Source organism: Podarcis filfolensis (assembly GCF_964270895.1).
Source record: "Podarcis filfolensis genome assembly, chromosome: 14".
Taxonomy (NCBI): Eukaryota; Metazoa; Chordata; class Lepidosauria; order Squamata; family Lacertidae; genus Podarcis; species Podarcis filfolensis.
The window spans coordinates 28,862,302-28,888,110 of record NC_139616.1 but is presented as its reverse complement, the minus strand read 5'-3'; the positions used below and the strand labels follow the sequence as shown (position 1 = coordinate 28,888,110).

Sequence of the window (25,809 nt, the reverse complement as noted above, 5' to 3'; positions counted from 1 at the left end):
CATCTTTGTTTTCCCATAATGCAATGCACTAAAAGATTGGCTCACCTTTTCAATCTTAAAAATCTTTTAAATGGTTTTTGTAGATCATGCAGTCATAGAATTGGAGAGTTGGAAGGGACCCTGAGGGTCATCTAGTCCAACCCCATGCAATGAATGAATCCTGCCCACAGCTGTCCCTGGGTGGGCTCGAACCACCAACCTTCTGATTAGCAGCCTGGTATACTGTCCCATTGTTCCACTTCAAAGATCACTGAATATTGTTTTCTGTAGTTTTCAGAAATTTGCCTGGACTTTGGCATATTGATTTCATCTGACACTGTACAGTGGTACCTCGGGTTACATACGCTTCAGGTTACATACGCTTCAGGTTAAGAACTTCGCTTCAGGATGAGAACAGAAATTGGGCTCCGGCGGCGCGGCAGCAGCAGGAGGCCCCATTAGCTAAAGTGGTGCTTCAGGTTAAGAAGAGTTTCCGGTTAAGTACAGACCTCCAGAACGAATTAAGTACTTAACCCGAGGTACCACTGTACTAGATTTTTGTAGCTTTAAAGCAAAGATGCAGAACCTCTATGACCCTCCATATCTTGTCAGACTCCAACTCCCATTATGCCTCATTATTGACCCTGGTGGCTGCAGGGGCTGGCAGGAGTTCACGGAATCACAGAACCATAGAGTTGGAAGGGACCCTGAGTGTCATCTAGCCCAACCCATGCAATGCAGCAATCTTTTGCCCAACCTGGGGCTTGAACCCACGACTCTGTGATTAAGAGAATCATGCTTTACCAACTGAGCTGGAGTCCGACAAAGAATCGTGTCATGGATTCTTCAACTGTGATCCCTGCCTTGCAGAGGGTTAGGCTAGATGACCCTTTAGATCCCTTTCAACCCTACAATTCTATGCTTCTGTGAACCCCTGCAGGGCCACAAGTCCCTCAGTCCCCACTGTATGGGATACTCCTAACCAGGCCTCCTCAGAAGTATTAAACTCAAGAGGGCTGACTCCCAGGCAAGTGGGGTTATTTTGCAGCTTTAGAGTTTTATTTTTCTTTCAGCATTTGTCTTTAACTTTTATTAACTTGTGGTGTTGAATATGGGCGTACTTGTGTTACCGAATGAATGTGCAATTTCCATGACTGCGTACGAATTGCCTATAAATAAATAAGACTGCAAAGTAAGTAAAATGCAAGAAGGGGGAACCAGGCCTAGTAGCCAGTCAGACCACATGAAGCATGAGAGTTGCCCAGGTCAAAGGCAAGACCAGGAATCTGCTCTAGAACTACCGGTCCAGAGAAACAGATGAGCAGGCTCAAAGGTCATAGGGTATGATGTTGCAGATCGGAGGGATCCTGGGCCAGAGTGAATCAAAGTCAGATGAGGTGGTCCAGAAATCCCCCCTACCAAGGTGGCGATCAACTGTGTGGCAAAACAATCCATTTCCAGGGAATATAACGTCCATTTTGAACACCACAGGCCAGTGAGCAGGTTGTGGGGGGTGGGGGGAGGTGGCCGTGTTGATTTCCAAAGCAATACCACAACAAATTGAAGCAATGTATCTTAATAACTGGCAGGGTGTTGTTGGCATTTTTCGGGAGCCTTCCTTCGGCTTGATTTGATTAACGACGGAAAATTATGTTGGCAGGAAGCTCTGCGGCTCGGGTTTATTGTAATAAATAAATCTGCAGCTTGCCACAACTGGTTTAAAATATTAGGGGGACAAGTTATTCCACACAGGGGAAGAGACGTGGGCTGGCTTGCGGGGCAGCCAAATGGGCAGGTGAGGGGTTGCCAAATGGGCATGGGTGAACTTCTTCAATCTCACTCACAGAAGGACGGGCTGGAGCAGTAGAGCACCTGCTTTGCATGCAGAAGTTCTTGGGTTCAATCCCCAGTGGCATCTCCAGGTAGGGGTGGGAGGGAACCTGCCCGAAACCCTGGAGAGCCACTGCCAGTCAGTGTAGACAGACCAATGGTGTGGATGCACAAAGGCTCTGACTCAGTATAAAGCAGCTTCCTGCCAGTCTAGCAGTTCGAAAGCACGTCAAAGTGCAAGTAGATAAATAGGTACCACTCCGGCGGGAAGGTAAACAGTGTTTCCGTGTGCTGCTCTGGTTCTCCAGAAGTGGCTTAGTCATGCTGGCCACATGACCTGGAAGCTGCACGCCGGCTCCCTCGGCCAAGAAAGCGAGATGAGCGCCGCAACCCCAGAGTCGGCCACGACTGGACCTAATGGCCAGGGGTCCCTTTAGCTTTTTATGTTCCTGTGTCTTTTGGAAAGGACTATAGCTGAGAGCTGCTTTATTGGATTTTGAGTTGATTTTATATTTGTATTCTGCTTTTGCAACAACAAATGTTGAGCTCAAAGCAGCTCACAATATTCACCATGGCATTAAAAAAACAGCAAGCATTACAATCACTATAACATCAAGCACAGCAGCATATAAATAAAGCAAACAACGAAGGAATGAATGCAACTCAATAATGTCATAGTAATTTCAAAACATCACGCAGAGCTGCTGAATGCCAGCCCTGTGCCAGATGGCATCCGAACCATGAGGACTAGCGTCTTGCAATACTTTTAGTGGGAAGCAATAGCTCTGTGGTAAAGCACCTGCTGTGCGTTAATAAATATAAAATAAATTCATCGTTTTATTTGTACGCTGCTTTTCCACACACAAAGTCACGTTCAAAGGGATTTACAACCAAGACGACAGGAATGCATTTCTGAATCAAACGCTGCAAAACAATTTTGTAATAACACAATAAAACAACAACCCTATAGAAAACATAACAACAGGCAAAACAACAACAACGTTTCAGGACTCTAGAAAGAATAAGATTACATGAATAAACCCGGCAGCAAAAATGACAAGGCTGCTTGACAGTTCCACCTTGGTCCTAGGAACACCCCTCCCATGATGTTCACAGTCCTTCTCCTGCAAGGCTTCCAAAGACCTCCCCACCCCTCCTGTGATGTCGTTACTTTGGCATGCAGAGTAGCAGCCAAAGCACCAGCCCAGGAGGTCTGCTCATTCTCCATCTCCCTTGTGACCACCTTTGTCTTCCTCCAGGTGATGCTCTCTGAAAGAAAAGGGACTGACGAGCTCTACGCTGTGAAGATCCTCAAGAAGGACGTGGTCATCCAAGACGACGATGTGGAATGCACCATGGTGGAGAAGCGGGTGCTGGCTCTGGCCGGGAAGCCCCCCTTCCTAACACAGCTTCATTCTTGCTTCCAAACCATGGTAAGGATCCCTACACGCTCACACACTTCTGCCCTAGATCCTGCACAGTTTCCAAGCCAGCAGTTCTCACACTCCAACCCCCCCCCCCCACTCCCCACATGGACTACTTGAAAATTGCTGAGGGTCTTAGCGGACCACTTAATGGTTTTTCTGTCTGTTGAAGAAATTGCAGTGAGCTGTGCTGGATGCTAGGTGATTTGTAATTGAATCAAGATTAAATGCCTCCGTTCTAGCCTCCCATTAACTGTGCTGCTAATCCCCTCCACTCCTTTCAAGGACCTCCTCCCTTACTCCTGCCATATCGCCAACAAACTCCCCTCCACCCCATCCATCTAACTCACCTTCTGGGCGGAACACCAGGTTCTAAGAACCACAGAGTAGCCACTGCAATCACTCATCTTCCCACAAGCACCATATGGTCCATGGACCACAGTTTGGAAGCCCCTGATCTCAGCTGAACAGAGAGCATCCTTGCCTTGATCCCAGGCAATGCCGCCAAGCGATACTGGACAACATGGGGAAGCTTAGGAGAGATGGGAGGAACTGTGTCTTGCTGGCAGGAAGAGGAGCTGGAGATGATATGTTGGGGTACTCAGTAGATGGTGGGGGCTAAGGGAGCCCAGGGCAGAGTGGGTGGAAGGCAAGGACAGAGGCTGTGGCCATAAGGAGGACTAAAGAAGGGAAAGAGATGAAGAAGGGACCACATGGTTCTACTGGCTGGGGTTGGTGGGAGTTGAACTCCAAAAACAGCTGAAGGGCACCAGATTGTGGCCATCTGCCCTAAAGCAATGAATCATCAGGAACATCCAGTCCGAAATAAACAGAGGCATTGGGGGGACCGCTTGCAAAGGGAGCAGTCATTGCTTCCACAACTGTTTGGGGCTGGCTGCAGATAAGGAAGAGGAGAGGAGGCAGCGATAGGCACAGCGCAAGGCCCATCCTTTCAGGCTTCCTACAATGAGCTGGGAGGATTACACTGAAATGTCAGCCAGCCATTTGGCTTTGCAAAAGGCGTTTTGCTGCAGTGGCAGGCAAGTGGGGCTGGGCCCTTCTCTGCGCTCGCTAATGAAACTCCTGCATGCAGCGAAGCTTTTCCTTTTGCACGTCTCTCTTTCTGACATCTGAAGTGTGTCGGCAGAGGATTAGTTCCCGGAGACCTGCCTGTAGCTTAACGGTAATCATATTGGTAACGTAATCAAAATTTGTAGCAGAGGGTATTATCAGGTGCTGAGTACAAAGCGCTTTGATTTGGAGGAGAGCAGTCTCAGCCAGAGCTGCTCTTCCCATTTGCTGGCAAGGATGAAAATCTCAAATCTTCATCTCAAAGGGAGAGAGAATTAACTTTTTTGCCCAGGTGTTTTGGGGCCTCTGGATTTGCCTTCCACCTGCTCCCGAGTGACCCTCATGATCCTGGATAAAATGAGAGTGGATTAAATGTGCGCACCATCTTTCCCCCCCCCCCCAAAGGAGATCAGAGCCTCCACAGTCAAAATAAAGACTGCAGGGAGCTGGCTTCCCCTGAGACCTTGATTCATCTAGCTCAGTATTGTCCACACAGACTGGCACAGCAGCTCTCCAGTGTAGAGATGGAGGAGGAATCACCTCAAATCCCCACTCAGCTCTGAAGCTCGCTGAGTGACCGGTCTCTATCTCTCAACATAGCCTCCCTTACAGGGTTGCTGTGAATGATAAAATGGGGGGCGGGGGGGGCATGTGTGCTGACTTATTTGTTTGTTTCATAAAAAATTATACACTGCCTGATTGTTTAAAAAAGCAAACTTTCAAAGCAATTTACAAAAAGGTGAAGCAATAAATTTGAGGGGGAAAGTGAATACTTAAAAACATACAAAAAGCTTGAGCTGCTAAAAGGAAAGTTGGATCTGTGTTGCTGTGTATGTGCAGCTAAACATATGGAAGCAGCTGTGTGTTTAGCCCCATGGGACATACAGCAGTTCCAGAATGGGCAATTTAGATCAAGAAAACAGACTTAACCCCCCTGCCCCCACCTTACTCATACACTTCTGCCTCAATCCAAACTACTCGTTCTCACCATTCTCTAATATATATATAGAGAGAGAGACAGAGTTTTTCATTAATACAGGTAGACGCGGGTGGCGCTGTGGGTTAAACCACAGAGCCTAGGACTTGCTGATCAGAAGGTCGGCGGTTCGAATCCCCGCAACGGGGTGAGCTCCCGTTGCTCGGTCCCTGCTCCTGCCAACCTAGCAGTTCGAAAGCACATCAAAGTGCAAGTAGATAAATAGGTACCGCTCCGGCAGGAAGGTAAAACGGCATTTCTGTGTGCTGCTCTGGTTTGCCAGAAGCGGCTTAGTCATGCTGGCCACATGACCTGGAAGCTGTACGCTGGCTCCCTCAGCCAATAAGATGAGCGCCGCAACCCCAGAGTCGGTCACGACCGGACCTAACGGTCAGGGGTCCCTTTACCTTTACAGGGATCTGCTGACTGTTCTCTGGGTGATTTGCAGGACATTAGGGCCAATGGGGCACTGCCCCAGCAACCCTACTCTGCACCCAGGCAACACCCACCTGCCTGCTGTCTTTCTTACAATCCATTTAGAGGGTGTCCCTGGCTGCCAGCTTCCTCCTCCTTAGTCTCAATGTAGCTGTTTGTAGCACTCAGCCTCTGCTTGTCATTCGCTCTGGCGCCACCTGCTGCTGGCCTCCCTGCCTCCTGCCCTACCAGTCCCAATGGGCACTAGCCACCTCCGGGCTTCTGTTACGCCTCTCTCTCCTCTTCTCTCCTTCTCTAGGACCGCTTGTATTTCGTCATGGAGTATGTGAACGGCGGCGATCTCATGTACCAGATTCAACAGGTTGGACGGTTTAAGGAGCCCCACGCTGTGTAAGTTGGATGCTCCCTAATATAAAGCTCAGGCTAAGAGGTCAAACATGGCTTGGGGGCCCCAGGGGGCAATGGGTCTCCCTTGGGTTATGGGGGGGCAGGCAGATGGACTTTCTCCCTCCACGCTGGATGCCCCGTGCTGTAATTAGATAGCAAAGCTTTCCGTTTCCAGATGCCTCCCTTCGTTATCACTCTTCTTCTTCTCTAATCTTTTCTTGCAGGTTCTACGCAGCTGAGATAGCCATTGGCCTGTTCTTCTTACATAACAAAGGAATCATTTATCGGTAGGTGGGCATGCTTTCTCTCTCGGGCTTCTAGAAAGGAAGCAGCAGCACCTCCCCTCCTGTTTGACAGGCGATTGCCATTGAGGGTGTGCATTCAAGACTTTCCGCATGGGGACGTGGTTCCTGGTGCTCTAAAAAAGCCACCAGCTTGCCTTTCGGGTGGCCATTTGGCCATCGTCCATGGAGTGCATTTCCAGCAAGCAGAGCCAAAGACTTCCGAATGCCAGTGCCTTGCGAACAAATGTGGTGTTTTGTGTGTGTGTGTGTCCCCCCCCCCCCCCGGATTCTGTAGGGAAGCCGGCTGATCGAGCATCTTTGAGGCTTCCCTTTGCTCGTGGTCTTAAATCTCAGTTTGCTTGACAAGCCACGGCTGGCAGCTCGCAGTGCGGGGAGGGCCCGGCGCTGCCTCATCATTGACACATAAAGCTGGCACTTCAGAAGTGATTTGTCTGGAGTCTTGCTGTAAAAACCTGCCATTTGCTGTTGGGCTGCTAAACATTCCAGGACGTGGCTTTGGAAGGCTCTCGGCTGCTAGGGTGCCCAGAGCAGTAATCTATGCAGAAGGCATTATCCCACCCACCCCTGATTTCCTTCCCCCCTTCCTCTTTTTTTTGAGTAGCCCCCCCCCAAAAAAAGTGCTCAGCAGCCTTGGAGAACATCTAGCTCCCTCCTGTAAACAGCTGGCTGGCTCTGGGGAAGGGCACCAGGAATTGTGGGGAGAGAGAGAGAAGTGTTTGACATTATAGCATATCGCACCACCACCCCAATGTTTGACAGATGAAAAATAAAGACGCTTTGGTATCACCTGTATTTATCATTTTTTTAAAAAGATTGCTGCCTAAGGCACATTTCTGAAAGCTCTGCTCTGCCTTCTGTATGCTGTTGTCTCCGTTTATTCCCCCCTGGCCTGTACCCCATTGAAGGCAAAGCTTTCTTCTTAAAGGTACAGTGGAATGATGTTGTTGTCCCAGAAAACGGCACCAAGAATTCAAAATCCATGTCATCGGCTATAGGCATGAGTGCAATGGCCAGCTGTTCCTGTCCATGTCTGATGTATCAGTTGCTCAGTTTGTGGGGTGCTTCAAAATGCAGGGTTATCACTACAAAACGCTGTTAAACAACTGCAAATCTTTGGCACAAATTTTGGGGTTTGTAGTTAATGTTAAGTACAGTAAAGGTAAAGGACCCCTTGGCGGTTAGGTCCAGTGAACGGCGACTATGGGGTGCGGCACGCATCTTGCTGTCGAGCCGAGGGAGTCGGTGTTTGTCCACAGACAGCTTTCCGGGTCATGTGGCCAGCATAACTAAACCGCTTCTGGCTCATCAGAACACCATGCCAGAGTGCCTGGAAACACCATTTACCTTCCCGCCAGAGCGGTACCTATTTATCTACTTGCACTGGTGTGCTTTCAAACTGCTAGGTTGGCAGGAGCTGGGACAGAACAACGGGAACTCACCCCGTCGCAGGGATTCGAACGGCCGACCTTCTGATTGGCAAGCCCAAGAGGCTCAGTGGTTTAGACCACAGTGTCACCCTGTGTTTGATGTATCAATTACTCAGTATGTGGGACACTGCAAAATGCGATGTTTCACTGCACAAAGCTGCACAAAAACTGCAAAACTTTGGCACAGGTTTGGTGGAGATTCCAAATTGTGGGGGTTCTTAGCTAATTTGCCTGCTGCTGTGCATGCAGGGGCCCTGGAGACAAGGACTAACCACCCATCCATCACTCAGAGATTTTACTTCCAGTGATGCCTAGCAGGGAGGAAGCTGTCACCCTAAAGACTGACAACTCTGGCAGCACTTGGGTGTGCATGTGGGGAGGGGAGTCCCCTCTTCTGTTTTGCGATTGCTGTTGCTTGATGAGAATTAAGAGCATTTTTATTTCTTTGCGGAGCAGAACATACAACCTTGAGACTTGCATTCCCACTGTGATTTTTGCCCCCATTGTTTGGTGGTGGTGGTGAGGGTGTTTCTGCCACATCAAAGGATCAAAGGACTGATCCTGAAGGAATTCATGTCTCATAAAGAAGGCAAGGCCTGCATGTTAGGGGGCAAATAAGTCCCTTCTTATTCCATCCCCCTAAAAAAGAACCATTATGGAATTGCAGGAGTCATTCCAGGGGTGGTTTGGGCTGGGAAGAAGTGGGATACCCAGCCTTGTCTGCATGCCATTATTCCATGTACAAGCTAAAAATACTGGGTGCAAAATTGTGTGTTGTTGTTGTTGTTTGTTTTTTAAAAAATCAAGTTTCTAGTCCATATGACTGATTGCCAATATAGGGTTTAATCTTATTTGGGGGTGCATAGAAATAACTCATGCTTGTTTTCATTTATTTTCCCTGAGAAAAACAAAATTGCAGAATGCTTAAAATATGCATAGCATTTGTTTGGCTTTCATTACTGAACTGGACAATATCCTTTGGGTTTTGAAGCAATAACAGGGCAAAATAGCCAATGAATCAAGGAAATAACTGTAGACAAATTAAGTCATGTTTTAAACCCTTGGAACCGTTGTAGAAATGCCAGATAAATCTGCAGTATGCCTGCAAATTCTGCATTTTGTTTTTAGTTTCTATTATTTTTTAACTTTTCCGTGTTGCATTATGAGTGAGACCCAAAACAAGTGTTTAGATTCTAAAAACCGAACATCACAAGACATCCAAATGAAAACAGTTATAAATTGGAACTAGTGGTCTAAATCCCGCACAGATTTATGTTTAGTTGTTGCCTGACTCTGTGTTGGATTTCGGCCAGTGATGTAGCAATCAAACACACCAGCAGCGCTAAGCTATCACAAGGAACTAGCCTTGCATGAGCCAGAAACCACAACTCGGGTGGCCAGATGTCCTGTTTTGCAGAAGGCTGCCTGGTCCAAGTTCAGCTCAAAGAAGGGAGAGTGGTGGGTAGATGGAGTTGATGTTGCTCATCAACAGTTGAGGCCTGGAGAACAGACCAAACAGGCGCCAACCTCACTGGTCAGCTTGCTTTCTGTTGCTCTGGAGAGTAGGATCCAAATTAATGGATTCAGAAGGCAAGAAAGGAGATTCTGACTAAACACCAGAAGGGTAAGAGCTGTTCAACAGTGGAGCAGACTCCCTTGGAAGGTGGTGGACCTTACTTCATTGGGGCTTTAACCAGAAGCTGGATGGCCATCTGTCAAGGATTCTTTAGCTGTGATTCTTTCATTGGAGTTTGGATTAAATGACCCTTGGGATCCTATCCAAGTTTACAGTTCTAGGTTTCTAAGTCATGGAACTCAGTGGGTCATTCTTCTTCTTTTTATAGTGTTTTATTAACACTTTTCAGAATACAATAAAAGACAAGCTAATCTACACAAAGGGATGAGGGTGGCACTGTGGTCTAAACCACAAAGCCTAGGGCTTGCCGATCAGAAGGTCGGCGGTTCGAATCCCCGCAACGGGGTGAGCTCCTGTTGTTTGGTCCCTGCTCCTGCCAACCTAGCAGTTCAAAAGCACATCAAAGTGCAAGTAGATAAATAGTACCACTCCGGCGGGAAGTTAAATGGCTTTCCCGTGCTCTGCTCTGGTTCGCCAGAAGTTGCTTAGTCATGCTGGTCACATGACCCAGAAGCTGTCTGCGGACAAACGCCAGCTCCCTTGGCCTATAGAGTGAGATGAGCACCGCAACCCCAGAGTCATCCATGACTGGACCTAACAGTCAGGGGTACTTTTACCTTTACCTGCCGAAGAATTGCTGCTTTTGAATTATGGTGCTGGAGGAGACTCTTGAGAGTCCCATGGACTGCAAGAAGATCAAACCTATCCATTCTGAAGGAAATCAGCCCTGAGTGCTCACTGGAAGGACAAATCCTGAAGCTGAGGCTCCAATACTTTGGCCACCTCATGAGAAGAGAAGACCCCTTGGAAAAGACCCTGATGTTGGGAAAGATGGAGGGCACAAGGAGAAGGGGACGACAGAGGACCAGATGGTTGGACAGTGTTCTCGAAGCTACCAGCATGAGTTTGACCAAACCGTGGGAGGCAGTGGAAGACAGGAGTGCCTGGCGTGCTCTGGTCCATGGGGTCATGAAGAGTTGGACATGACTAAACGACTAAGCAACAACAACAACAAATCTACACAAACAATAATAAAAAGAAAGGAAAAGAGATAGATACAAGATCTTCTCTCAGAAACGTATCTTAACTTTTTTTCCCAGATGGAAAAAGATGTGTGTCCCCAGCTCTCAACTGGGAGCATCCCTATCTTCTCTCAGCCTCTCACACTGAGAGATCTCTCCTTCCCTGTCTTTCACACAGGGTCCTTCAGACTGTTCATCAAGTGGAAATACTCAGGACACATTTAGCTGTGTCCTGTAGCTGATCATGGGTGGAAAGCAATGGTTGCTGCTTTCCTGCCAGAGCCAAACAAGCTCACTGCCACTTTCCTTGGATGCAGAAAAAGACTGCTTCCTCCTTCCCCTAAAAAGGGCTGTGTCTGCCCATAACTGCCGCCTTGCATGCATTTGCAGCAGCAGATGGGTGAGAAAGAGAGAGAGAGAGTTCTCAACAAGGAGGGAATGATCTCCCCCTTTAAACTTGCCTCCTGGCAGTAGCAGATCATTCCAAGGCTCCAGCAGTCCCCCTCCCTCTCCAAACACCTGTCTGTCTCCCCTAAGCCATCTGGGAGACCTCCTCCCTGCCCCACCCCCAAATTTGGGGATGTAGCTTTAGGGGTATGAAATCCAGCTGTCCGACAGCCAGGGATCCTCTGTGCTGCCTCCACAACCCAGCAGGGAGTTTGGAGAACTATCAATTCACTTATGCAAAGCAGACAGCCACATCAGTCAAGGAGAAAGCTGAAGGATGGGAGGGTGACAGTGTGGCCAACCCTGAAAAAGAGGAAATGCGGAAATGCGTCACTCAAAAAAAAACCCAAGACGGGGAAAGGGCACCAATTTGCATACAATTTGCATGTGCTTGCTAATCTAAATGTGAAATGTGCTAATCTAGATGTAAATTACATTTAAACAGAAATACACTAGGGACTGCCACAGTGGGGAGCAAGACCCCCTTTCCCTGCTCTCCCTGTATAGGCTTATTTCTCCTTAAGTAGAGGACACCCTCACCTAGATGGCTTCCCTGTGAGATCCCTTCTAACAGAGGACTGAGGATCTGAGCACTGCAGTCCTCTTCCCTCCTGTGATTCCTAGCAACTGATATCCAGAGGCACATAGCCGTTGTTAGGGTTGCCATATGCCCTCTTTTTCTAGGACACGTCCTCTTTTTCATGATGAAAGTCATCTTAGAGATCCATAGTTAAAAGTAGAAGTTGGCAAATGTGTCCTCTTTTTTTTAGCTCTTCAAAATGTAGCAACCCTACCATTGATAGCCTTCTTCATGAATGTGTCTAGTTTGGGTCAGTCACTGCATCTTCTTGTTTTGAATTTTGGAACTTAGCTATGTGCTGCGCAAAGAAGTTCCTTCTTCTGTCTGTTCTGAGTTGCCCAATACTCAATGGATGATTCCTTCATTCATTGATTTCCTGCCTGTTACCATAAGGTGCCAGGGTAGATTACAGCACTGAAAGCAATTTAAAATCATTTCCAATCAAGGTGGGTCCTAAAAACATACACCCACAGCTTCTAGTCTTTTGAGACATGAAGAAAACTTTTCTCTTTTGGGGTTTTAGCTCAACTCGTGCATAATTTCCCCCACTTCCTTCACTTTCCTTTTAGCAATCATTAATCTAAATTAAAAGCCCAAACACTGAAGTCTTTCCTTTCCTTTCATTCTAACCCCTTGATCATTTTTAACATGATTTTAATTTATCAAAAATGTGCTTAGATTGCTTAAAAATGTTTTCTATTGCTTTAAATATATTTTTATTTTTAATTGTTTTGTTTTATCACTTTGGGGTTTGCCTCCCTGGGCTCCTTTTGGAGGAAGTGCAGAACAGAGATTTAATTGATGATAATAATAATAATAACAGTTTCGGTTGCCTATTTCCGAACAAGCTCTATAACATTCTTTTCGATGTGTGCAGCAGCCAGAACTGCACACAGCATTACAAGTGCGGTTACACCGCGGCATTATGTTTTTGGAGGTTTTATTTTTGGTGTACGCTTTTTGTTCAGAAAAGGAGTTCCTGCAGGGGGTTGAACTAAATGATTCTGGGGAGCCCCTCCTAGCTCTTCGATTCTACGTGCTTTGCAAAGTTCATAGATGTGCAGCTTTCAAAGGGTAGCTGGGTGCGTTTTGTTTGCTCAGCAAATTGCCCTTCTTGAAAAGATAGCTCATGAACTTAAAAGTATCCAAAGGGCAGAGCTCGAATGACCATGTATAACAAATAAATGGCATGGTTTTATTTCTTATACAAATATTAAGGCACCTGGTCACTCAGTGCCTCCAGTACATGCAAATGTCTGGCTCATTTAAGCCTATCTAGAACCTTTATTCTCCACTCACTGTATAAATCTTTTATTCATGGGTAGGCAAACTAAGGCCCAGGGGCTGGATCCGGCCCAATTGTCTACTAAATCCGGCCCGTGGATGGTCCTGGATCAGCATGTTTTTACATGAGTAGAATGTGTCCCTTTATTTAAAATGCATCCCTGGGTTATTTGTGGGGCCTGCCTGGTGTTTTTACATGAGTAGAATGTGTGCTTTTATTTAAAATGCATCTCTGGGTTATTTGTGGGACATAGGAATTCATTCATATTTTTTTTCAAAATATAGTCCGGCCCCCCACAAGGTCTGAGGGACAGTGGACCGGCCCCCTGCTGAAAATGTTTGCTGGCCCCTGCTTTTATTATTTGTAAAGGGAATCTTTGTATGAGTATACTTTATTATCCTTTTGGAACCGCGCTGTATCTTTGCACATTTGTCCTTCCAGGTTGTGCTGTTTTATGGTTTATGTTTTGGAGTCTTCGTTTCCTTTTGCCATGCTTGCACTTTTGCTGTTGTTAGCAAATAAATAAACAATAATAGTAATAGTAAAATAAAAAGCTTGCTCAGCTCGAGGGGGTTGGTTCTCTCATTGCTGGGGGTCGCCTTCTCTGCTCTGTCCCACCTTAAACTACCTGCCAGCCTTCTCTACCTTCCATTAGGCTTTCATAACCACGGTCTGTTTTCAATGTTGCAGTGACCTGAAACTTGACAACGTGATGCTGGATTCTGAGGGGCATATCAAGATTGCTGATTTTGGCATGTGCAAAGAGAATATCTGGGATGGTGTCACCACCAAGACCTTCTGTGGCACTCCAGACTACATTGCGCCTGAGGTGAGTAACAGAGAGAGAGAGAGAGAGAGAGAGAGAGAGAGAGAGAGAGAGAGAGAGAGAGACCCAGTCCCCTTGCTTACATCCATTGAACTTGTTTTAAATTTTAAGGGTGCACACACATTGCAGACACACACTCCACAGAAAGCCAATCCTCCACCTTTCAAAACTTAGGAAATATTCCCTGAGAAAAATACACTTAGCGCACAGAACAATCCCAAAAGCCATCTTGGAGAAACCTTTCCCAATAGTTCTTTTCACTTACCCTTCAAATCTGACCCAAAGAGCACATTTTGTGTATGAATAGGGGAGGTCTGTGATGATGGTTTCAGAACTTGGGGTATTTACAATTTCAAAAAGAATGATCCAGACCAGCCAAGGTGGGGTGATTGCATGGGCATAGCTCGGAGGGGGGGGGGCAGGGGGGCAGCTGCCCCCCACCCCAGATCAAGTAAAATAATAGAAATACTTAACTGATCAATCATGTCGGTTCTGCCCCCCCCCCCACAAAAGTCCTGCCCCTCCCCACAAGAATCCTGGCTATGCCCATGGGCGAACATTGTCAGGTATCTTGACAAACAGGAGACAGATCACACTCTCAAATTTCTGTTGTAGACTTCCTCTTTCTGTGATGTGCGTGTGATGCTTTTGGGTGGTCTTTGGCTAAGAGGTTGGGCAATTTCTAAAGTCTTTAAAAGGTGCTACACACTATTTTTCGGGGTCCTCTTTGCTGAGGATACAGGGGTCTCTGTTGCAACATGAAAATAAATATCTTCCTTGCTTTCCTTCTACTGGTTCCTGCCTCCGTCCATTCTTCTCTGACCGATCATGGACTTAGGGGACTCAGAGTCCCTAGGAGAGTTGGGCTGCAGAAGCCAACCCCAAATTTTTCTACTACAATCTCAGTGGGTCTACTCTTGAGTATGACATGTGTTGGATATCACCCTTAGTATTAATAATGCGATTCTGTAACTTTCAGTTTTTTTAATATATAGTTTAGGCAAATGCTGTTTGTTTTAAAGGCTTGGGCTTGAAGAAATCTTAATCAATGCATCAGTTAAATTTCCATAAGTGCTCTGAAGGAAAGGAGCAGGCTTGCTTTATTTTTAGCACCTTAACAAGCCGTTACCAAGGGAATAAAGACAATTGATCCTCTGCAACAATTTAGTGGATGCTTAAATTGTTAGAAGTTACAGCCCATGGTCTCCTTATCAAAGCATGTGTGCTTGATGAACAACAAAGTTCATTTTTAAATGAGTTAGAAGCGCCAAGATTTTGGCTGCAGAATCACAAGTTGCTCTGTGTAGCTGTGACTCAGGGGCAGAGCACATATGTTTTGCATGCAGAAGGTCACAGGTTCAATCCCAGGTGTCTCCAGGTAGTGCTGGGAATAGACTCCCACCAGAAACCCTAGAGAGCCACTGCCAGTCAGTGTAGACAGAACTGATCTGGATGGACTGTTGGCCTGACTCTGGCCTGCAGTATATTGTCTACACGGGCTGGCAGCTCTCCGGCAATTCAGGCAGGGAATCTTTCCCAGCCCCACCTGAAGATGCTAGAGATTTGTCAAGGGGCTGACAGGACGATCAGGTCATTCACAAGTCAGAGAGGGAGATGCGAGGATAACATGCAGTTCAGTTTCTTTATTAAGGAAAGGGAAAAAATACAAGAAGGCTCATAAGAGTAACACCCCTCCCCATGAAGATGTTGCTCGAATTGGTGTGCAGCCTCTCCTTCTCTCTCTACCCCTCTGAGTCAGGGCTCCTCTCTTGTAATCTTCTGCTGCAGCAAACCCCAGGAGCCTCTCTCTGTGCCTGTCTGGCCCGTTGCTCGGCAACATGTAACATCCTTTGCGTTCTGGGAGTCAATGGGTCCAGAGAGCCTTCAGCTGAGAGGCTGTTCTATTGGTGCTATGGGAAAGATGCAGGGTCTAGCTCCCTTCTGCCATCTCTGTTGGAGCCTGCATCCAAACTGGAAACCTCATCACCCTGCTCTGTGTTGAGTCACCTGCCTGCTTCTGTCTCCCCGTGATCCCTCATGCTTCCTGCTTCTAGTGCCTCCCAGCTTGTCCCCTCCTCTGAGGTGTGGCCGGTATCCCACCACCAGGATCCGGGATCTAAGTCTTCTTCTCCTGTGCCCTCTCTGGGGGGCTCTTGGCAGGCAGCTCCCAGAACTCTTCCTCATCCAGCCAGTCCCTGGCAAGATTGAACCTGGGACCTTCTACATGCAGAGCAGGTGCCCCATCCCCTGAGCTATGGAAGATAGCTGTGATTCCTGCACTGCAGGCGTTTGGACCAGATGGCCCTTTGGGTTGCTTCCAATTCTACAGTTCTGTGATGGGAAGACAAAGGAAGCTGCCTGATGCTGCTCTGTACCGGATCTCTCCTATTCGTCATTGGGTCTCTGTTTTAGGAAGCTGCCTCATACCCAGTCAGACCATGAGTCCAGCTTGCTCAATATTGTCTACACGGACTGGAAGCAGCTCTTCATGGTTTCAGATAGGGACTTTCCCTGCCGTACCTGGAGGTGTTTGAACCTGGGACCTTCTACATTGAGAGCCAGTGTGGTGTAGTGGTTAAGAGCGGTAGTCTTGTAATCTGGGGAACCGGGCTCGCGTCTCGGCTCCTCCACATGCAGCTGCTGGGTGACCTTGGGCCAGTCACACTTCTTTGAAGTCTCTCAGCCCCACTCACCTCACAGAGTGTTTGTTGTGGGGGAGGAAGGGAAAGGAGAATGTTAGCCGCTTTGAGACTCCTTAAACGGAGTGAAAGGCGGGATATCAAATCCAAACTCTTCTTCTTCTTCAAAGTCCACCACTGATGAATTTATGGAACGAAAGTGGCAGGGCCCAAAAAGATTTGGGAGCCATGGCTCTATAGATATGGAGTGCTGTGCTTCTGCGGAATGTTATATTGATATCCGTGGCTGGTAGCATATCAGGACATCGCTCCTCTCTGCCTGTCTCTGTGAGGAGTGCCTGTGAATGCTAAACCACTTTGTGTGTTCCTCCTTCCCAGGGAGACGTTTAATTACTAGGCTAATGTGCGTTATTTTCCCCTTGTTCTGCCAAGATTAATATGGGAGCCTGGCCAGCATGTGGCTGGATCTCTGCACATGATTAATGCGCTTTCAGAGTAGAACAAACCATCATTCTCTTCCCCCCCCCCTTGGTCAGCAACTGGGCATCATCTCCAAAGTGCTTGTTTTCTTGGCTTTTAATTCATCGTTTTTACTTTGGAATGAACAGAGAACAAAACCACAGACTGCAGTGTTTGTGAAAGTAGATGCGAAATTGGTATATAAGCCACCTGGAGCAATGTGCAAAAGGGACCTAGGAATATTTAAAGGAACTAACTAAATTGCAAACTTTGGCCTAGCTTCTGGAATAATGCCATACTTACGCTCTTGTGAAGCTCAGGCAGAACGCCCTTGATGGGCGCGGACTCAGATCTCCCAAACCTTTGCAGACAAACATCAGTTTCAAAAGGACACCTAGTTGTGATTCCTGCCTTGCAGGGGTTGGGCTAGAGCAGCCTTTCTCAACCTGTGGGTCCCCAGATGTTGTTGAACTACAACTCCCATCACCCCTAGCTAGCAAGGCCAGAGCTCAGGGATGATGGGAGTTGCAGTCCAACAACATCTGGGAACCCACAGTTTGAGAACCGCTGGGCTAGAGGATCCTCTTTGTTCCTTCCAACTATACAATTCTGCGGCTCATTGATCTCATGTTAGTCCTATTCAAAGGAGGCCCACTGAAATCAATGCAGAGGAGTAACTTGGAGCCATCCATTTCAAGGGGTCTGCTCTTGAGGAGAACATGGTTGGTGACAACCCTGGGGATCTGAAAGGTTGTCAAATGAGGGGATCTCTGCCAACACTGGACCAACACTATAAATGTGTTTGGGACGAGAGGGTTTGTGGTGGTGGGCAAGTAGGCAACTACTCCAAACCCTGCCGTAGATTGGAGGTGTAGGGACTAGAGACAGAGGCAATTATAACTCCCCATCAAAGGTTTTCCAAACTGCACACCCTTCAGTTCTCTTCATTCATTTCAGTGGAGAATAATTGTTCTGATACACACAAAAGAGTGGCCCATTGTTCCTCCAACATCACAGATGTGCTCCCGAGATGAAGGCGGCCAGGAATAACACTTTGCAGCAAATGAACAGGTTTTGCACTTCCGAGCATGAGTGCATCTCATGCTTCCCCTTCCCTTGATCTCATTGATTCTGGGGATTTCTCCTTGGTGCCAAAATGACTATATTGAGTGCTAATGACAGCCAGGAGTGCAGCAAGCTCCATAAACTTTTATCTGGGCTGTTTGGAGGGATTAAAGCTTCACACCCCACTGGTGTACAAACAGTCCTCCATTTCCTACAAGTGCTTCTAATGCATTTTTCTCTGGGGTGGGCAGATCTGCACCTGGTTTCCCCCCAAAGCTAGAAAAGAGGCAGGAACTCTTCTAAGCGAGGAAATGCAGAGGTGATGATGCTTCACACCTCTCCCCCTCCATCCTTGCTTGGCCTCTCCATGTGGCCTGGACAATGGAGTTCCCTCAGTCCAATCTAAGCTGGGTGGATTCTATGAAGGTCCAACTTAGTACAGCTGCTTCATTAAAACAGCTGGAACAGGAGGCATGAATGTATGGGGACCACACTGCTGTTCTGCTGGTCATGGACATAGCCCGGGGGGCAGGGGGGCAAATTTGGGGGGCAATAAAATCCATAGCATTTGATTTGGGGGGCAATAAAATCCATAGCAAATTGAGATTCTGCCCCACCCTAAAAAAGGCCTGCTCCTCCTAAGAAAAGGTATGCCCCCCCCCACAATAATCCTGGCTACGCCCATGCTGCTACTCCAACAGAAAAACTTTGCAGCTGGCCAGTCCAGAGGTTGTATGGTGCCCTCTGAGATCAGAGTCCAATGTCAAACAGCTCTGCTGCCTTCTGAGTAGAGAAGCTGGAGAATCCCAATGGGAACAGGAGCAGAGATTGCTGATGTTCACTTATTCATCCCATGTTCAGAATGGAAATCAATCTGGCGAATACAATCGGTATTTGCTGCTGTTGTTTACAGTCCGTGAATGACACATAATTGGTTATTCCCCAACCTATTTACATTGTGTTTCCTTTGCACTGAAATGAATGGTGTTGGAGGATGCAATTAATTACAGAATTACATAGAATTGCCCCATTGGTTGGTTGGCATCTGTCTGTCTCGGGAGACAATGAAGGAGTGCACCGTTGGGAGTGAGGTCAAGCTGCTGGAATGTTGCAGAGCCTGCTGTGGCCATAGAGACCGCTGCGGGAGAGACATGTTTTGTTGCAGCTGGGGCATGTGAAGGTGCCCAGTTTTGTGGCTGCAGATGCACCATGGCTTCCTTCTCTCTGCGCTCCTCCCAACAGCCATTTCTCCTCTGGTCACTGCTTTGGATACACAACTTGTCTCTCCAGGGACTGTGGTTGTCAGCAAGGGATCTTCATATGGCAGGGTTGATGTGGCCAGCCTTCATGTCATATTTGCAGACATCCTTGTGGTGCAGAGTTGGTCTGCCAATGGGCCTGGTGCTTGAAGCCAGTTCCCCACAAAGTATATCCTTGGGGATCTTCCATTCTGTAGACATGACCAAGATATTCCTGAGACAGGAGTGTGAACATGCTGGGAATGTGGGCTTGGAAGAGCACATCTTTGTTTGGACTTCTGTGCTGCTATGTGTTACCCATAATCCTCCTGATGCAGTGTATGTAGAAGGCATTGAGGTGTCCCTCCTGACAGTTGTAAGCTGCCCACCACTCATTTCCATAAAGCAGTGTGCTCAGCACACAGGCCTGGTGAGCCACTGCCATAGTTGCCTTGCCAATACACTTGTCCAGCTCAGCATCGATGGAGGGAATGCTGAAAGGAGATGAATAAGGTCGTTTTTATCAGAAGCCAGACTGCAGCAGAACAGAAACAAAACAGCATGCAACTGTGATGGCCTGGGAATCTGATTCAGAATCTGAACCTGAGGAGTCCCAGCCTGCACAGGAGTCCCCTCCTCCAGGGCCAGCTGAGCCGGGGCAGGGGCTTGAATCTGAAGCCGGATCCTCAGGAGCAGACACCAGATGTATCCACTCTGGCTCTGGAGGTGATTGAGGACCCATTGCCTGCAGGTGCACCTCTCCCAGTCCTGTCAGGGGAAGGTGAAGCTGCCCCTGGGTCCAGTAACCCTCCAGCCTCTCCTGAGCTGCAGAGGCTCAGGGCAGAGAGGTGGAGGGAACTGGGTTCTCTCAGGAGGAGTGCTCACCTTAAGGCCAGGAGAGGCGGGTCACCTGTGGGCCGGGATTGCCCCTGGCCTCAGAAGAGATAAAGGCCAGTCAGCCCGGTCCCAGGTTGCGGGAGCAACGTTGTTGGAAACCTGTTTCTGCCAGCACCCAGACCTGTTTTTCCAGAGTTCCCGACCATGCCCAGCTTCTTGCTTTGGACCCCGCTTCGCCCTTGGTGGACAGTCTCCAGACCCTCGGCCCAGGACCGGACTCTGACCACGCCTCACGGTAACCCCCCCCCCGGGACCAGCACAGCAACGAACAGAGGACGGAATGGAAACCAGTGCCTTCTCCCAGCCTTACATCTGAGCTTCATTGAGGCCTCCCCCTGCCAACACCTGCAGAGTTCAACTCCCCACTCAGCCGTTACCTTGGGACAGCCAGTATCTCTCAGCCTGACCTACCTCACAGGGTTGTTGTGAGGGGAGGCAGAGGACCACGTACACCACCTTGAGCTCCTTGAAGGAGATGGGAGGTAAATGTGATGAATAAATAATGGAAAATAAAGGTTTGAGATGTCCAAAGCAGTTGACCCGAGCCTCTGATACAAATCGCCTAAGCAACTGCAGGGCAGAAAAAGAGAGTTATGTAAGTGGAGAAGAAATCGCAAATAAGCAGCAAGAAATCAGACAAAGTTTTGCCAGGAAAACATATTAAGGGCCAACACAGAATGCCCCAAAGCACACAAAAGGAGGAGGAAGAGCCTGCATTTTGAAGGACTCTGCCTCCCCCCCCCCATTTGTTTGCCTCGTTTAAGCGTATGGGGTTTGACAAGCCCGAGGCACTGCCATCTGTTACTTAATGCAAAACCGTTTCGTCGTTTATTCATCCTAATTACAGATTTCTATTCCGAAAAGATTCATATATTCAAACATAAATGCAAATCACACGGTAATTGCTGAAAAATATACACAGCCTCGATCGTCTTCATCACCAAGAGAAGCTTCTCCCAGACCATTCATTGTGGCCCAAAAGCTCTGATCTGGGCACAAGAGTTTGACAGCTGCATGGAGTACTCTAGTTCTCTCTCGAAAAGAGGCAATGTTTCTCCCAATGGGAACTTCCTTGCACAATGGCAAGGAAAATAGGGATCCTCTGTGGGCACTTGAAGTGACCTCCCCAAACTCAACCATTTGTCCACTCTGGGCAAATGAGTTAAAACAGCAGATTTTCACATTCGCCCACCTCCTGCTCCTACCTTCACCCTTTCAAAATCATATTGTGATCCATTAACATTTCCTACATGAACACCCATATTGCAATTTATGTGACAGGCAGCACCAGGCCACAGATACATTGCAACAGAAGAGAGAGAGATGAAATTAAACAGAAAATAGAAACACCTGCCATATTGCATGATTCCAGATGACCTGCTTATTGAGCATTTGTTCTGATTTGCTTGCAGGGAGGTTAGACGATTTTGCATCAAAGCCAGTGTACTCATCCCACACTTTCCAGTGCATTTCACTGTCACTTTTCTTGTTGGAAAAAGTCCACGCTTTGGGGAAAGTAGGGGTTTTGCACAAGACCTCCCAATCAACAATACTTGCAAAACCTGGATTTGCTAGTATGTGGTTGAATCACACCGAGAAGTAGCGGCAGTCTGGAAGCACTCAGTTCTGTGGGCAGGTGGGCAAATGACAGGGCTGGCCATGAAGCAGGCTAAAGCAGTGGCTTCAGGCAGTGGAAGTCCCTGAGGTGGTGACCCCATGGGTGACCCACCCATCCCAGCTCAACCACCAGCAGAGAAGCAGCACCAGAATCAGCACCGATTTCTAGCGAGAGCTCGCCGAAATCTCACAAGATCTTATGGAGCGTGATGGATCTCATGAGATTTCATGGAATGTTGCCGGAAATTGGCGCTGATGCTGATGGCAGAGGCAGCACGGTGGGCTGTGTGGCTGCAGTGGCGATGGATGTGAATTGCTCGTTGGTCTTTCACAAGAAAGAAGGCTGGAGGTTCAGGAATGGCTCAGGTCTTTCTTGATAAGTGTCTAATCCTATTGTTTGTTTGCAATCCCTGGGAAGTCAGCAGGAAATCTGCTTGTTGTCGCTGCAACAGTTAGAATAATTTTTGCCTTGTGACAGACAGTGGGCCAAAAACCGTGTGTGTGTGTGTGTGTGTGTGTGTGTGTGTGTGTGTGTGTAATCCTGTAGCTCTGATGTTGTTATCAATGTCTTGCAGATAATCGCTTACCAGCCCTATGGGAAATCAGTGGACTGGTGGGCTTTTGGTGTCCTTCTCTATGAAATGCTGGCTGGGCAGGTAAGGAAATCGGACTAGGGGTTTTTGGGGGGGGCAGAGGTTGTGGGGTTTTCAGTGAGGTCCAAGGGATTGAGCACAACCCAGATTCTGGAATGGCCTGTTTGGTTGAGCTTGTGGAAGGGGGGTGTGTGTGTGTGAAGCAAAGACTAACAGCCTTCCAAGCTGGGGATTGAGGTCTGGTGGTCAGTGTCTTGTCCCAGCCAAACCCCCAGCCTGTCTCCAAGTCTGGATGGGACACAGCATCACGATAAATGGGGGTTGTGTGCTGGTTGCCTGGCTTCTGGGTAGAATCCCAGCAGCATCGTTGGGTAAGCACTTAGGGCTGTCATTAGGAGCTTTGCAAACTATGCAGCCACCTGAATTCTTGAATTCTGAAAGGGAAAAGGGGGAAAGAGATGAAGGAGAAATTAAAAGGAAAAGTTAAGGAGGATCAGGGTGCATCAGTTGAAGAAAGTCTGGGCAAAAAAGAAGGGGGAAGCATGTACATGCCACCTGGTCTGCTTACTACATTCTGCTTTGCCCGTTATATCACCTGCCCTTCTTTCACCAATTTGGTGAGCTCCAGATGTTTTGAACTACAACTCCCATCACTGGCTGGGGCTGATGGGAGCTGCCATCCAAAACATTTGGAAGGCATCAGGTTGGCAAAGTCAGTTCTATGGCCTGCAGACAGCTCCCTATCTCCGTGATACAGAAATGGATTGCAGCGCACCAGAACTGAGTAGCCCTAAAACTTTTCCTCCTTCTGTTCCCCAATGCTGTAGGCACCATTTGAAGGTGAAGATGAAGACGAACTCTTCCAGTCCATCATGGAGCACAATGTAGCCTATCCAAAATCTATGTCCAAGGAAGCAGTGGCCATCTGCAAAGGGGTAAGAGCTGCTCTGGGTGTGTTGGATGCACAAAGAGGCGGTTTACCTCTGAGTAATAATACCAGTTGCTGGGAAGCACAGAAGGGGAGAGTGCTGCTGTTGCACTTGAGTCATGTTTGAGGACTTCCTACTGAAGCATCTGGTTGGTCACTATGAGAACAGGATGCTGGACTAGATGGGCCTGATCCAGAAGGGCTTTGCTTGTGTTCTTCATACAAGGTAGCAACTTGGCTTCGGATGTCTGCCATCATCTAATTCACAGGGTCAGGAAGATTCTGGGTTGTAGAGAGGTTATCCTAATTTGCCTGCAGTTTCCTTTTCAGGCTACTGAAATTGCTGCAGTGTGCATGTTCATCTGAGGTCTGAACAGAAACCACACAAGGGAAAGCCAGCAATATTTCCAGTATTAGCCATGACTCCTACATTGCAGCAGGTTGGGCTAGATGATCCTTGGGGTCCTTTCCAACTCTATGGTTCTATTATTCTATTGTTTCTGTAGTCCACAGATGTTACATAAATGATTACATTATTTTCTGCATTGTTTTTGATGTTTGCCTTCCACTGAGATGCACTGAAGCTAATTCCTTCAGTAATTGCATTAGTTTCACCTGTAGTGAAGAGTGAGAGAGTTGCAATAGGTTTGATTCAAAGCTGAACTGTAGCTGAACAGAAACAGTATTGACTGCAATGAACCCAGGACAGGACAGAAATTGCTGCCTTCTCAACATCTCTAAGGCTTTCTGATTTGAGAACCAAGTTTACTTGTGTTGGGCTGAGCCCATTGACTTAAATCAGGGCTATGGGTCTTCTGGCCAAACTTCCTCCGTGCGCAAAGGATGGCTGTAGTTCTGCAGCCCATCTAAGTCAGGCCAAATGGGGCACATGTTTGGCATAATTTATTCTCCTTCTGCTAGCAATCAGAGATACAAAGGGGAACCTGACCTTGCCTTTTCACTGCCGGAAAAGTGCTGAGCTCTCCTCTGGCTTTGGAGACTTCCGCACACAGTGTAAAGGCAATTTTTGCAAGCAGAATGTGATTCTCCCTCTTGAAAAAATTAATCTCGGGCTGCACAGGGCCCTGAATGTCAATTTAACCTCAGGATTGATCATTTGCATTGCGTGCATCATCATGAAATGAGTGTACCGTTTGGGATGCGTGGAGGAGAGGGCTCCAGGCTAACAACTGGGATTATTCTCTGGGGCCCAGGGAGCATTTCTGGGGGCTGAGGCTACCTCGTCAATTTGCCGCTTTCCCTTTTTTTAAAAAAAAGATATTTATTGAGATTTTACAAACAAAGAAAATTACAATATAAGAAAAGAGAAATAAAAAAAGACACAGAAAAAAGATACAAAAATACAGAAAAAAATACAAAATATGTAAAAAATAAAAAAAACAATTAAAAACAAATCAAACTTTTCATGTCTTATATTTCAATTACTCGTTTCCTGACCTCCTCACACCTCCCTTTTTTGTATTCCAGTTCACATAGTTAATTCAGCAGATCCTTTCCCTCTTTGTTTTTATCCTAATTATAAATCTTGACATGTTAAACATCATATTTTCATCTAATTATCAATCCTTTTTTGCATATTCTTTTAATTTTGTTGCTAAAACCATCTCATTTCAATCCTACATCATTTTAACATTCATTAATTTTACAGTGTTTCTGCAGATAGTTTTTAAATTTCTTCCAATTTTCTTCCACCAACTCTTCTCCCTGGTCGCGGATTCTGCCAGTCATTTCCGCCAATTCCATATAGTCTATCACTTTCATCTGCCATTCTTCCAAGGTGGGTAGATCTTGTGTCTTCCAATACTTCACGATGAGTATTCTTGCTGCTGTTGTAGCATACATAAAAAAAGTTCTGTCCTTCTTTGGCACCCATTGGCCGACCATGCCCAGGAGAAAGGCCTCTGGTTTCTTCAGGAAGGTATATTTAAATACCTTTTTCATTTCATTATATATCATTTCCCAGAAAGCCTTAATCTTTGGGCACGTCCACCAAAGGTGAAAGAATGTACCTTCATTTTCCTTACATTTCCAACACTTATTATCGGGCAAGTGATATATTTTTGCAAGCTTGACTGGTGTCATGTACCACCTGTATATCATTTTCATAATATTCTCTCTTAGGGCATTACATGCCGTACATTTCATACCGGTGGTCCACAACTGTTCCCAGTCAGCAAACATAATGTTATGTCCAACATCTTGTGCCCATTTAATCATAGCAGATTTAACTGTTTCATCCTGTGCATTCCATTTCAACAGCAAGTTATACATTCTTGATAGTATCTTAGTTTTGGGATCTAACAGTTCTGTTTCCAATTTTGATTTTTCCACCTGGAAACCAGTTTTTTTATCCATATTATAAGCCTCCCTTATTTGATAATAATGAAGCCAATCTTGCACTTTATCTTTTAGTTTCTCAAAACTCTGCAATTTCAATTTGTCACCTTCTTGTTCCAAAATCTCCCAATATTTTGGCCATTTGGCCTCCATATTGAGCTTTTTCTGAGCCTTCGCTTCCATCGGTGATAACCACCTTGGGGTTTTATTTTCAAGTAAATCTTTATATCTTGTCCAGACATTAAACAATGCTCTTCTGACAATATGGTTTTTAAATGCTTTGTGAGCTTTAACCTTGTCATACCACAGATATGCATGCCACCCAAAAACATTATTGAAACCTTCTAGATCCAAAATGTCTGTGTTCTCAAGAAGCAGCCATTCT

General features: G+C 46.9%; 1 protein-coding gene across 2 annotated transcripts in view; it reads left to right on the top strand.

Moving 5' to 3' along the window:
* PRKCB (protein kinase C beta) overlaps positions 1-25,809 on the top strand; it is a 197,385-nt gene that overhangs the window by 135,700 nt on the left and 35,876 nt on the right. For both annotated transcript variants that reach the window (XM_083584680.1, XM_083584679.1), the window contains exons 10-15: positions 3,069-3,242; positions 6,014-6,105; positions 6,327-6,389; positions 13,495-13,633; positions 22,121-22,201; positions 22,966-23,073. In XM_083584680.1, the coding sequence (XP_083440806.1) occupies positions 3,069-3,242; positions 6,014-6,105; positions 6,327-6,389; positions 13,495-13,633; positions 22,121-22,201; positions 22,966-23,073 (657 nt within the window). The remainder of the gene's footprint in view (positions 1-3,068; positions 3,243-6,013; positions 6,106-6,326; positions 6,390-13,494; positions 13,634-22,120; positions 22,202-22,965; positions 23,074-25,809) is intronic.